At 29.5% G+C, this 13,578-nt stretch overlaps 1 protein-coding gene across 8 annotated transcripts; it reads left to right on the top strand.

The window, feature by feature from the left end:
* Positions 1 to 1,997: 1,997 nt before the first annotated feature.
* Positions 1,998 to 9,277, top strand: LOC112720009 (SMR domain-containing protein At5g58720). Of its 8 annotated transcripts, none has more exons than XR_003161988.3 (11): positions 1,998 to 2,801; positions 3,244 to 3,269; positions 3,952 to 4,062; positions 4,192 to 4,277; positions 5,044 to 5,273; positions 5,528 to 5,604; positions 5,720 to 5,776; positions 7,811 to 7,878; positions 7,972 to 8,088; positions 8,197 to 8,267; positions 8,806 to 9,277. XR_003161988.3 is itself a non-coding variant. In XM_025770793.3 (11 exons), the coding sequence occupies exons 1-11, from the start codon at positions 2,234 to 2,236 to the stop codon at positions 8,932 to 8,934; spliced, it is 1,530 nt and encodes a 509-aa protein (XP_025626578.1). In that variant the 5' UTR covers positions 1,998 to 2,233; the 3' UTR covers positions 8,935 to 9,277. The 8 variants fall into 8 exon arrangements, 4 of the variants coding, with proteins under 4 accessions (XP_025626578.1, XP_025626576.1, XP_025626577.1 ...); XR_011867196.1 differs by having other exon boundaries at positions 8,197 to 8,309; XR_011867197.1 differs by having other exon boundaries at positions 8,197 to 8,367.
* Positions 9,278 to 13,578: the final 4,301 nt, after the last annotated feature.

The following is a 13,578-nucleotide window of genomic DNA, read 5'->3' as shown; positions in this document are numbered from 1 at the left end:
TTCTTCATTTTTTAGGTAAGGCACGATGCATAATAGTAAGTTGTAGCGGTTTTTATAAATTAAAAACAGGACCTGAGTATAATCATTTTTTATTTATTGTATTTGAGTAATATTAAACTCTAAATTATTTAGTTGTGTAAATTATCCTTTTAAAATCTTATGATATATTTAAAATATACTTGGTGCTTTGTTGTTTATCATTAAGAGTTTGTTTCAATGTTGTTAAGTTTTTGAAAAAAGATTTTTTTAATAATTTTTTATTTTTAGTATGTTTAGCAAATTTTTAATAGTAAAAATAAAAATATTAGAAAAATAAAAATGCATCTTTTTTTAGAGACTATAATTTATATTTTTTTAGAAAAATATTTTTTATTCACATAATAAATAAATAAAAATACTTTTATATTATTATACCAAATATAATTCACAAATAAAAAAATTTTTTATATGAGATTTTTAAACATAAAATTATTTTATTTTCTTAAAAAATAAAAAAAATCATTCAAAAAAATATATATTTTTTAAAGCTCACCCAAACAAATTTTAAGAGAGAAGAAAAAAATCATTTTTAATATATTTTTCTAAAAATTTTAATGTGTTTGATAAATTTTTTAAATAAAACAAAAAATTAGAAAAATTAAAAAGATTTAAAAAAACAAATTTTATGTTTTAAAAAAATATTTTAATATAATAAATAAATAAATATTTTTATATTATTATACTCAAACATAATTAATTGATAAAAAATACTTCTTCATAAGATATTTAATCATCAAATTACTTTAATTTTTCTCAATTAAAAAAACCTAAAAAAATATTTTTAAAAAAATTCATCCAAACAAGTTTATAGTTTCATGAAAATTTTTAACCAGTATAAATACAATTAAATGAAAAATAATGGAATATAAATAATTAAAAACCTAGTTTAATTGAGTGAAAACTTAGAAAATTAATTTGACTAATAATTAAATTTTAACAGGCTATTTTAATTAAATATTTGATCTTGTGCTTTGCATAAAGTGTCTATAAATCAATAAATAAAAATTACTAGTATTTGTATTTACTATCCCTGAGCCTTTTTTGTTTTTCCTCTTTTATAATAATAGCATCCCAAAGAATTTTTTTGTTTGTCGAAAAAAAATTTTATTTTTGCTTTTTGCAGTAATCGTTCCCTCTATTTGTTGTTTTTGTTTTTTTAATTTTTTATAAATCGTCCACAACGTTTATTTTTTCCATGTCTTCAATATATATATCAGGAAAATACAGTTATATCACAACTATAGATTACATTGAGGACTTGTTTAAATGACATTAAATTGATAAAAAAATTTTATTTAGTGTATTTAATAAATTTTTAATAATAATAAAAATATTAAAAAAATAAAAAAATATTTTTTAAACAAATTATAATTTATGTTTTATTTAATTTTTTTAAAAATATATTTTTATATAATAAATAAATAAAAAAATATTTTTATCTTATTTTATTTAAATATAATTAATAAATAAAATTTTTTATATAAAATATCCAAATATAAAATTATTTTTATTTTTATAAAAAATTTTTAAAAAAATATAATTTAAAAAAAATATTTTTCGAAGATGAACAAAACAAGGACTTGTTTGAGTGAGCTTCTAAGAAAAGATTTTTTTTCGATTTATCTTTTTTTAAAAGATCTTATGGAAAAGTAAAAGTAATTTTATATTTGGATATCTTATACAAAAAGATCTTTTTATTTATCAATTATGTTTGAGTATTATAATATAAAAGTACTTTTTTATTTATTTATTACATGAAAAATATTTAAAAAAAAGATCTTTTAAAAAAAATGTCAGTTAATTCTAAAAAAAGATATTTTTTTATTTTTCTAATACTTTTACTTTTATTATTAAAAAGTTATTAAACACACTAAAAAATAAAAAAAAAGATCTTTTTTCAAAATAATGATGCTCAAACAAACACAAACTCTAATATTAAAAACAATTAGCCCTATAGTAGTGATTAATGCATGTCAATTATTTATTAATTTATTTATTTATTTTTCCTCCAATAATTATTGGTATTTGGTTTCAAAGTTCAGATTCTCTCTCTTCAAAGCCGAAAGAACAAAAGTCTCCATTGAAAAGAATCAACCGTTTGTTCATCAAAATCTCAGCTCCCTCCTTGAATCCTTTCAGCTTCTTCTAAAACCTTCTTCCTCCTTTCGCTTCTCACCAGATCTGTTTTTCTACCATGAAGAACACGAGGAGGAGGAAGAAGAAATCTTCGCCGAAGAAGCTCGACGAGAAGAAGAAGGAACCTCTTCAATCCGAAGAAGAGGAACAGCCACAAGAACCAGAGGGCAACCAGATCACCGTTTTGGACGATCTCGTTAACTCTTTCAATTTATCATCCATGGAGGAAGATCCCGAAAGGGCTTCGGAGATCTTAAGGAAGAAGGGTTTGGTGTATGATCCTTCTTCGGTGTGCTCTTCATCAACTTCGTCTTCGTCCTCCGGTGGCGGTGGTGGTGTTTCCGATTTGGGTTCAACTTACGGTTCCTCCGAAGGTTTTGTGGATGTAGGTTATGGTGAAGATGTGGGGTGCTTCAAGGGAAATAGTAGACAGAAGAAGAAGGTGATTGCGGCTACTGGAACGGTTTCGACGGTTATAGGGAAGGAATATGTGAGGAGGAACAAAAATAAGAACAAAGGGTTTGAGAATAACGGTGTTGTTGATAAGGACAAGGCAGAACAGTTCCTTTGTTCAATGCTTGGGAATGATTCTGACCTTAACTTAGGTGTTGTTAGGGATGTTTTCTGTGAGTAAATTGTTTTATTTATTTGTGATTTTTTATTTTCAGCGTATTTATTTTCTTTTTTTGATGTTTTATTTATTTCTTTTTTTTTATTTTGGGTAACTCATTCTATTTCCTATTTTGCTGTTATCAAATGTTATGCATTCCTCTATATGTAGTTGACATTGAATGTTCCTGGATCCAAAAGATTTTGTTTTTAGTATTAACAGCTTGCTGACGATTTAATAGCTATCATTGTAGTTCCATGGTTGTGTCTGCTCAATATTGTAACTTTAACGGTTGTTTCTAAATTTTCATCTATTTTATCATTGTTTGTTGTTGGTGTTTTTGTTGGGGTTACCTCAAATAGTTTTTGAAAGTTTCGCATAAAATAAAATATAGATGCTTATTGTTTATGCTGTTGTAAATTTAACTCTTGACCTTGTAGCATTTTGCCCACTTGCAGGTCAATGTGGATATGATATTGAAAAGGTACGATGACAATCTGAAATTGGACTTCATTTAAAATCATTCTCGTTTGCTGTTTTTTCATGGTAAGTGTGCACATATTTAGACCACGATGGTTGTCCCTGATTCTTTGAGGGATTATGTCTCCTATTTATCTGTATCATGCTTGCAAGTTCCATTTTGAGGGGGATGGGCAGGGTTTAGAGGTGCTCTTGTTTTGTTTTTCTGTTTTTTTTTTGGTTCTTAAAGCAGCAACGGATCAGAGGTATAGAAGGGTTTGATCAACCCTGAAACCACTCTTCATCCTGTGTTATATTCCACCAAATTGGGGGCTGTAGAGGAACCCAAATTTTAAATTACTTTTTTTCTTATTCATATTAAAATCTTGACTTTGCTTATTATCTCAGATTAAAGGAGAATCTGTATGAACATATAGATGCGATATTTCTGTTTTAATTCTCTCCTTTTTATTGTTTATTCTTGCATTGGATGCTGGATTGAGCGAGAAATATTCAGTTTCAATTGGTTATTTGGTGTATCTGTTCATATTATACTTCTATTTTCATCAACACATTTAATTCAAATGGATAGCACTGAAGTTGCGGTAACTTCTTTTGCATCTATATATTAATTTTTGGAGTGCTATAATAATCAATAAAATTTTATGTTTGTTTTTATATTACTTACTGTTTAAATGATTTTCTAGGCATTGGATGTATTGCTTGATTTAACTGCATCCATGAATGAGCAACCGAGGAATGACAATGACAATGACAATATTTATGACATGAGGTTCCTTGTTGGCCACAAGGACAATGTGAGTGACAATATACGACTTTATTTACTGGAATTATACCTTTAAGAATATCGTTTTCTAACTTGTTCACTGTGTATCCTACCTTATGGTACATTGTATTCATTCATTCATTGACAAATTTTGTCACAGTTGATAGATAGGAGATCAGAGTGCACATCTCTTTCATCAGAAAGTGAAGTTTCTGATCAATTTTGGTCTCTGGGATCTTTTAACAGGTAAATTATATTGATGCATTTGTTTTTCTACCAAGTCATAGTCCACCATTATCTACAACTTATGGATTTGTCTATTTGCATTCTCATCTCCCCCCCCCCCCCTCTCCCCAAAAAAAAAAAACCCGGGGATCCCCCAAAAGGAAACTGCTTGATAAAGGTTCTAATAGCCATGGATGTAATAAATCTAACTGTTTTGGTCATAGTTGTGTTATCCCTACCAATCTCTGCGGGAAAAATCAGAGTTATGGATGGTGGAATTAGAAGTTACAAATTGAATTTTGTCTATGAAATATGAATGTTTTGGTGCAAAAATATTTAGATTGCATTTTACATAAACATTTGCATCCTTTAAGTTTCAAAGAAGTGACTCCATAGAAATCAATGGATATTGTCATGTTGAAATCCTCAGTAATGTGGGAATCAATTAGAATCATCTTAGTCATTGTTCTATTCAAGCTACATGAGCCAAATGGTATTAAGCTCAACCCCTTGTATAATTAAATTAAACTGTCACATTCAATCTTGAAACTGTGCTATACTATTAGCTCTAGGCTCTAGCTTGGCTCCGTAGTAAAATGAGTTCTGACCAGATATACACGCCATAATAAATTTAAACATGTACGTGCTTTTGATTTCATAGAAATGACATTAATATAAAAGTTTTTAATTTTGCATGGCCTGTTTGTTTGAATATCAACTGTCTTTAATAAAAGGATCATAGTATTTGGAACCTAACTCCACTAGCATAGTTGTTTCTTGGTTTTAGGAATTATGCGGACGCCCTCACTAGTTCTAAAGCTAATTCTCATATTAGCCCAGGAATTACAAAGTCAGAACTTCCTCAAAAGGTGTTGGAGTCGTTATTTAACATTCCCAAAAGCTCTGAACATGACAAAGGCACCATGAATTGGAGAAATGTAGTAAAGAAAATGCAGTCTTTGGGACCTGAGTTTGATGTTTCTCCACATGTTTCAGAATCTCAGCAACCTACTTTTGGTACTTAATTTGAAATACTTATGCTTACATCTATTGCCTCTTAAATACTATCCAGTGGTTTGTGCCTTGTGGTTCCATTTTATTATATCTTGTGGTTCTATTGATCTCACTAACATTTAGTTTGCTTTTAGTTATATCTTCCTGTTTGTTTAGTCTTGTGTATTAACTTTCTCAAACGAATGTCTAAATTTGATCATTTTAGTTATGCTGTCAAATCATAATAAATCATTTACTTTAATTTTCCTGCTATATAGCTAAAGGGGCTGAATATCATGTGTTTAGAGAAGGTGCAAAGCAGCATTGGGATTCTGTGAAATCTTATTTTCAGAAAGTAAGTTTTCAGACTGCCTCTTACTTCGATGTATTTAAATTTCTGATCTCCAAAAGCCTGTTACTATTGAGATTTGAGGATGAGAACATGAAAGGTGGTGTGACATTTTTTGCAGGCTTCAACAGCATATGCCAAAGGAGATCGATCATATGCTGCATATCTTTCTGACCAGGTTTGTTCCTTGGGTAGACGATGATTTTTGTTGTGACAATGACACTAGTTTTGCATGCAATTTATGTGATGGTTGTTTATAATTAATTATCTTTTCATCTTCTCTTAGGCTATATCTTTGTTGATATAGCTCAAAGCTTGGCTGCTAATTCTGGTCAATAATTGATATATATTCAATAAGTTTAGAACTTGTTTGATTTTGTTTATCATTTTTAGTCATTCTGTTTCCAGTATTTTGTTAAGGAAAAAACTGAAAACACATGTAAAAAACAAGATTATTGTTTTTACTGTTATCAATTTTTTTTCTTTTCAAAATTCTGAAAACGATAGTGGGAAATAAAAATTGAAATCACCTAGGTTGTTATATTCTTTCCCAACACCCTTCTCCCTCTCCTAAATATTGACCCGCCTTGCTTGGATGGTTTTATTCAAATGTTTTGCGCTGATGCTTCCTTGCCTCCTTTGTATATTTCTTTTTCCACTGTTTTATGCCCTTAAAGTTGTAACATGCTTGCTCGATATGCGAACGATAATGATTTACTTGTATTTTTGGTTCTTTCCTGGGTACCCTTTGATCCTTTCAATTAAGGAGGTTTGAAACTCTTCTTATGTTACCCAACTACATCTGAAAATGTGGTAACTAATTGTGCATTTGAACAATTATATATCAATACTACACAATTTTTTTACAATGTTTCTCTTCGATCTCTTTAAAAAAACTAAAAACTCAAGAGCCTTAACCATTAAATTCTCAATCTCCACTGAATTACCATTGCAGCTAGGACACTGATCTAGATTTTTTTTGCTTTTTTGGGGTCTTCTACACAAGGTAACAGTCTCAATATATTGAATCAGCAGAAGGGAAAAACTAAACTTTGTGACATTCTAATTACTTTGAAGGGTTTAATCATATCTTGACATTCAATGATGAATGAAATTTGGATGTTATCCAATCTGTTAATTAAAATTGTATAATATATCAAGCACCTAATTTGTTTAGGTGGTGTTCTGGTTGTGAGGCCTTTATTGAAGGTGCAATGAATGGGGAAATTAGGGTTTGTCGGTTTAGGCTGTGATGGTGATGGTGTTATGGCTGGTGAGTGTTCTTGCTGAGATTGGCAAATTTGGGTTTGTGAATTTAGTTGAAATTGTTATGACTTTAAAAATTTTAGGCTCTTGTTACGAAGAATTAGTGGCAAAAGAAATGTTCACTGTTTGGGAATAAGAATAATCAAATAGGCTTGATGTTCGGCATTTAGGACCCTTTTCTTGTTTCTTTTTGAGATTTTGGAAAAGAATTGTTACAAAAAGATTTTAACAATGACTATATTTAAATCTAATTGGGTGACATAAGAGGGGCTTTAAATCGCTTAAATTGAAGGGCTACTGAAGAAACCACTCTATTTCTTTGGGTCCTAAAATATTTTCTTTTGGTTTTGGTCCAATAAAACTTAAAAGCTCCATTTTAGTCTCTATCATTAGTTTGTTCCATCAAGTATTGAGGTGACTGGTTAAATGTTGATGTGACATGTCATGTCCGTCAACATTTTAGCTCGTCAGGTCAGCATTTAACCTATCACGTCAACTCTTATCAGAACAAACTAATTAGAGACCTTTAAATTTTATAGGAACCAAAAACTTATTTAAGCATCTTTTCTTCAATGTGTTATGGTTTGCTTAGACCATGGATTGCTGTATTGTGTTATGGTTTATGTATAGACTAGCTCTATCTTTCAGGGATTTTCAGCTGTGTTTAAGTGTCTTATGACAGAAATAAATAAACAGGAGATAGGGACAAGCTAGAAGAGATATATCTATCTTTATCCCTACTGTCCGCAATTTTTGTGTGGATAGTAAGTTGGGCAGTTTTTCTTAAAAAATAGAGATATTTTGCTTGTTTTTGTATTTGTCTCCTTTTACAAATAGGTTTATATCACCAGTTCTCTGTATTTCTGCCCTAAAACAATTATCAAATGGAACCTTATAGTATGAATCACCTTATGATACAATGCTAACTGTTTCTTCATCTCATCAGGGTAAAGAACAAACTAAAATAGCTCAGAAAGCAGATACTAAGGCAAGCCATGACATATTTATAGCTAGGTGGGTGGAGTTCTGTAAATAGCAAATTCATAAAGCACCTCTTTTTTCACATTATCTCTATATGTGTTCTTGCTTGTATTAAGCTATTGTTAGTGATGTGCAGAAACAAGGGTATAGAGAATGTTATAACTATTGATTTGCATGGGCAGCACGTGAAACCGGCAATGAGAATGCTGAAACTTCACCTTCTGTTTGGATCATACGTTCCTTGTAAGCATTTTCCAAGGACTAAAATGGCATGTTCTATTGAATTATATTTGCATTTGCATTGCATTTGTTTTCTTTACCTGATGCTTTTTTCAATTATTATTTGTTAAGCTGTACAAACACTAAGGGTTATCACGGGGTGTGGATCGCATGGTGTTGGAAAGTCGAAGCTGAAACAATCAGTATGTTTGTCCATCTGTTTCTATCCAATCTTAAACAAAGTGGTACATGTCGGATTAAATTTACCATCTCAGTTGCAGCTTGTGAGAAACATGATTTTGGGTGCGTTTGTTTGAGCTTATTTGGACGGAGGAGTAATTTTTAACAAAATCATTTTTCATGGGAGCAATTCATCTCATCTTATACTAAGAATCTAAAAGCCTTTTGTATTTTTTTAAATAAAAGATGAAATGATTAGCTTATGTAATTTTTTTAAAGATAAAAATCTCACTTCTTTCATCAAAGTAACCTTAAACAAATGTGTCCTTAAACTTGTATACCCAAGTTATGATTTTCAGTTTAACCTTGAAACAAATGATCATTTTGTCCATTTGGAGGAACAAAAACCACTGTGCCTGGAGGCATGTTCTACCCCTAGTAGCTTGATTGATGCCAAACCCACCTAAAGTTATGTTCATCAATAAAGAAAAGAAATTGTCTCTTTGGGGGGACAGGAACTCTTTCTATGTAGTTTTTCCTCATCAATTTTGCTTAATGCAGGTTGTAAACCTTTTACACAAGGAGAGAATGGAATGGTGTGAAGAGAACCGTGGAACTTTGTTGATTAAACTTAACGGTTGGAGAGAGTTTAGCTTTCTGGACACTGACAGTGATAGCGATAGCAATTAATTTTCAGCATGGTTGCATAAGCTTTAAAGCTTTTAACCGCAGAGGCTTATCGTCAACTTTTACTTTGTACCAATATTAGGTAAGTACAGTGGCAAACAAAAATTAAGTAAACTATAGATGTGCATTGACATGTACATTATTGTTATTAGGTGTCCCATAGTTTGCGAGGGCATAGAGATTCTTGGCATGTTTAGTGTTATATAATGACGCAGGACATGTAGCTCGAAAATTCTAAGTTGAGCCAGAATTACATTTCCAGAGTAGGCTAATGACCTCAGATGCTATCACTGCTGTACATATTAATATGCAAAGATAATGTTTAATGTTCATGTTTCTAGAACAATTGTGCTATGGTTGTTGCATTAAGATCAAATGCAATGTCATGGTTTTTCATTTTTTTTATTTGGTCACAAAAGTTCATTGCACTTAGGTTTTGAAAGAAAAGTCAATTTGATTTGAAGGATATAATCTGATTTAAATTATTGCTGTTTAGATTGATTTGTTTATTCGGCTTTGAAGAACAATTTGTAAGATTTTAGTATTAAAAAAAAAAGTATTAGACTTCTCTAAAGTGAGAGTCAATAAAATGTAAGGTGAGGGATTATTCACTTTTAAATTAAGATAGTGGAGTTATGATTGGAGTTATATATTCAATAGTAATTAATTTTTCTCGTTATTACGTTACAATTTTTTTTTTTATTGAAGATCTAAATTTTGAAAATAAAAAAAACCTCCATCGAGGCAATTACTGCCATCAACTCAAACCAACAATTTCTACCACCAAGGCCACCCACCACCAACTATCATTGAGATAAACAAAACCATCCACCACCATAGAAATGCATAGATTAAATCCATACATTTGCCAGTACAGATCCAGCATAAAACACATTAAAGAAAAGGAGCGATAGAAATTAAAACCCTAGGATTGAGGAATGACCAACAAAGCAAAATGTAGGAAGAAAAGAGAGTGAAATGACATGGGTGCTAGAACTGGGGACTAGTTGTCTTGGGAAATGGGGAGGTGGTGGTGGTGGCAAGGAGAGGGGCATGGAGGCGACGGCAAAGGTGTATGGCAATGAGGATTTAGGGGCATGAGAACAGAGGAGAATGGGTTGAGTTTGTTGTCCTTGTGGGACAATTCTATGATGCTGAAGGAAGAAATCTTCCTTATCTGCTGAAATAGCGTGGCAAGCATTTAGAATAGACGCGTGTCCATCCCATTTCAATGAATGTGAGAAAGTAAGGGTTGCTGTTCGTGGCAGTGCAACCAAGTGTGGGTCTTACCAATGCTAGTAGAGCTTTGACGACGTTTTAAGTTTTTAATTAATCCCCTTCTAATGGATTATTATTTGCAGCAATTTATGTTTATTGATTTATATTTTATACTATTTTAATGGATGAATTATGTTATTTAGAGTTGTGATTTTTGAATGAAAATAATTGAATATATTAGGGTAGTTTTTAAGTTTTGTATTTCCATTAAATGATGATAAATGATTTAATAAAAATAAGGGAAAATTATTGTAAAAGACCGTTAGGAAGATTTAATTATTAAAAAGGACCTTTAATATTAAAATTATTAAGAAGGATCAAATCTTTTTATAATATTAAAGAAGAACAACTAAATTTTTCTAAATATTTTTTTTTTTTTTTACTTTTCTGATCTTTTAGCTTTATTTTTCTCTTTGGGTAAAGATCACAAAAAAAAATAATTAATAAAAATTATTAAAATTTTAAGAGAAATAAAATTTATCAACATAAAGATTATAATTTTTAGAGACCCTGCATTTTATATTTTCTTTGGGGTATAGCATTTATGTTAATTTAGCCATTGAATTATAATAATAAAACATGATATAAATTTAAAGGTAATTTACGTTAATAAATAGAGATTAAAATTATACAGATGTCCTACATAAAATTATTTGATTACACATCTGTTTTAAATATATCTATATAAATTAAATTAGATAAATTTAATTTATTAATAAGATAAAAGATCTAAATAAATCGAATTAGGCCATTTCAATTTATTAAAACAAGTGAAAAATTATATCTGCACTAAATTCTTTAATAAATCTAATCAATCCAATTCAATTTATTATTATAGAAAATACATGATAAATTGAATCAGTTCATAAACTCAATTTACTATAATACATAACACGAAATAAGTATTATTGTATAAGTATCTGAAGAATAATTATTAATTTAAAATTTTAGATGACCAATTTTTAAAAATAATATTTAGTAAAACTGTTATTAAAATTTTATTTTTTATTATTATTTTAGTAATTTTTATTATTTAAGGAAAAATTATAAAAAATAAATAAAAAATAATTAAAGATATATTTGTCTCTTTATAGAAAGATTTGGTTCTTCTTCTTAAATATTATAAAAAGATTTGGTCCTTCTTAATAATTTTAATATTAAAGGTTCTTTTTAATAATTAAATGTTCCTAATGGTCCTTTACAATAATTTTTCCTAAAAATAAAAAATTAATTACAATGAACTCATTTAATATAAATTATCATTACCGTTCTTTATAATTATTATTAGTCTTTATTGTATTTTTAAATATAAAAATTAAATTATAAAAAATATTAAATATTGATTACAAGAATGTCTAAAATATGATATTATAATTAATATCATTAATAAATGTAACTAATAAGAATATGATAAGTAAATTGATAGGAGAGTGAGATAAAAAATAAAATTGTTATTAAATTATATAAATAAAGTAAATTATAAAAAATTTTGACTAATTATAACTGTTACCAAATTTTTTCTATTGTTTAACAACCACAAAAAGTTTATTGGCCACTGTTTTTCCATGACTTATACTTCATTTTTTAAATGAATTTCTCACAAATTAAACTAAAGAAAAATCTAAAATAGTTCCTGACAATTACCTCAAAAGACAACGAGACCATTGACAAAAAAATATCCAATCCGGCCTCTAAACTTTATTTTTATGGGACTGATTAGTCCTTGTGCTAAAAAAAGTCAATGTTATTTTTTTTGCACAGGAGCTAATCAGTCCTAAAAAAAAAGATCAAGAGCCGGATTTGGTGTTTTTTTTTTTGGGACTCGTTGTCCTTTCGAGATAATTGTTAGGAGTCAAGTAGGGTATTCACTCGTTAAACTACAACGTGTCATTACAATACTATCCAGTATCCACACGGCTCACAGTAAATTATAAAAAATATTTATTGTGTACAAACTCTAACTTCGAATCCACAATTCCACATTGAGAACCAGTTCAACTTAGAGCCTAGTCCACGAACCAAAAAAAAAAACATAGCCTAGTCCATAATATAATTCATCCATTAAAATAGTATAAAATATCTCGACAAAAAAAAAAGTATAAAATATAAATCAATAAACATAAATTGCTGCAAATAATAATCCATTAGAAGGGGATTAATTAAAAACTTAAAACGTCGTCAAAGCTCCACTGGCATTGGTAGGACCCACACTTGGTTGCACTGCCACGAACAACAACCCTTACTTTCTCACAGTTATTGAAATGGGACGGACACGCGTCTATTCTAAATACTTGCCACGCTATTTCAGCAGATGAGGAATATTTCTTCCTTCAGCATCATAGAATTGTCCTTAATTGTGACAAGGGCGAAAATGGCAGCCTCAAAATTTAACTGGGGCAAAACAAATAAATCATGTCCTCACACAGTGAATTCAGAGATAGAAAATTAAGGTGAAGACTTAACTACAGTTATTTTCATGTGAAGTTGATAATTGAGAACCGTTAGATGATTTAATAGATTTGACTAAATTATCATCTAATGGTTTTTGGCTATTAACTTCATATAAGGACAACTGCATGTGAGTTTTCACCTAAAATTTTATATATGCGCATTTGCAAACAAACGTTTTGTCCTAACATGTTTTTTGTGTTTCTACACTAACTACAAATGAAGCTCCCTCTTCGATTTTATTAGATTTAAATAAATCATTATTTGATTTTCTTAGAAAAAGAAGCCCCCTCTATGACTAGGAGTGCTTTAAAATAAAGTTGACAACTTCTAGATGAAGTATTAGAGCAAAGTTATGGATTACAACCCTCTAATTAACATCAGCAGAGATTCTTCATTTCATTTGACAAGCATCTTTCGAATTCAATGGGTTTAACACCCGCCATTTGGGAAAATATTGATAACAGAGCTCAAACCTTCACTAATATCTCTAACTTGATTTTTGCTTTTTGACCCGTTATGATGTTTAGGATAAAAAATAACAGTAGAAAGATCAATGGAGAAAATGGTCACGACCAGTTAAGAGTCACTCAACAACACAGGAATTTTGACAGTCCTGTGGCAGGTGAAGTGCAAATTCAAGGGAAATTATCAAACCAAGCATTGAATATGAATATACCGAATACTACATGGAAAGAAGGAAAAATTTTTGAGCCGAATTCGTATCTGTTAGAGCAACTGCAGGATCTAAAACTTATCAACCAGAAACAAACACCGATTTTCTCATTATATTTATCTATTATCATTCCAGAAAAATGATATTATCACACTTCTTTTTTATAATGTCACTCCACATATAACCATACATAATTTTTTTGCATTGTATATTTATATGAATTTATATAAAAAAAATACTTAACA

Source organism: Arachis hypogaea, chromosome 11 (genome assembly GCF_003086295.3).
Source record: "Arachis hypogaea cultivar Tifrunner chromosome 11, arahy.Tifrunner.gnm2.J5K5, whole genome shotgun sequence".
Lineage (NCBI taxonomy): Eukaryota > Viridiplantae > Streptophyta > Magnoliopsida > Fabales > Fabaceae > Arachis > Arachis hypogaea.
Note: the sequence above shows the minus strand (reverse complement) of the source record. Positions and strands in the feature narration are given on the sequence as shown.

What these genes read in the sequence shown, in the direction of transcription:
- LOC112720009 (XM_025770791.3), top strand. Translation starts at nt 2,234, where the DNA reads ATGAAGAACACGAGGAGGAGGAAGAAGAAATCTTCGCCGAAGAAGCTC. An exon ending in TGAAATCTTATTTTCAGAAA is followed by an intron (nt 5,605 to 5,719) that starts GTAAGTTTTCAG and finishes CATTTTTTGCAG; the next exon opens with GCTTCAACAGCATATGCCAA. An exon ending in CATGACATATTTATAGCTAG is followed by an intron (nt 7,879 to 7,981) that starts GTGGGTGGAGTT and finishes AGTGATGTGCAG; the next exon opens with AAACAAGGGTATAGAGAATG.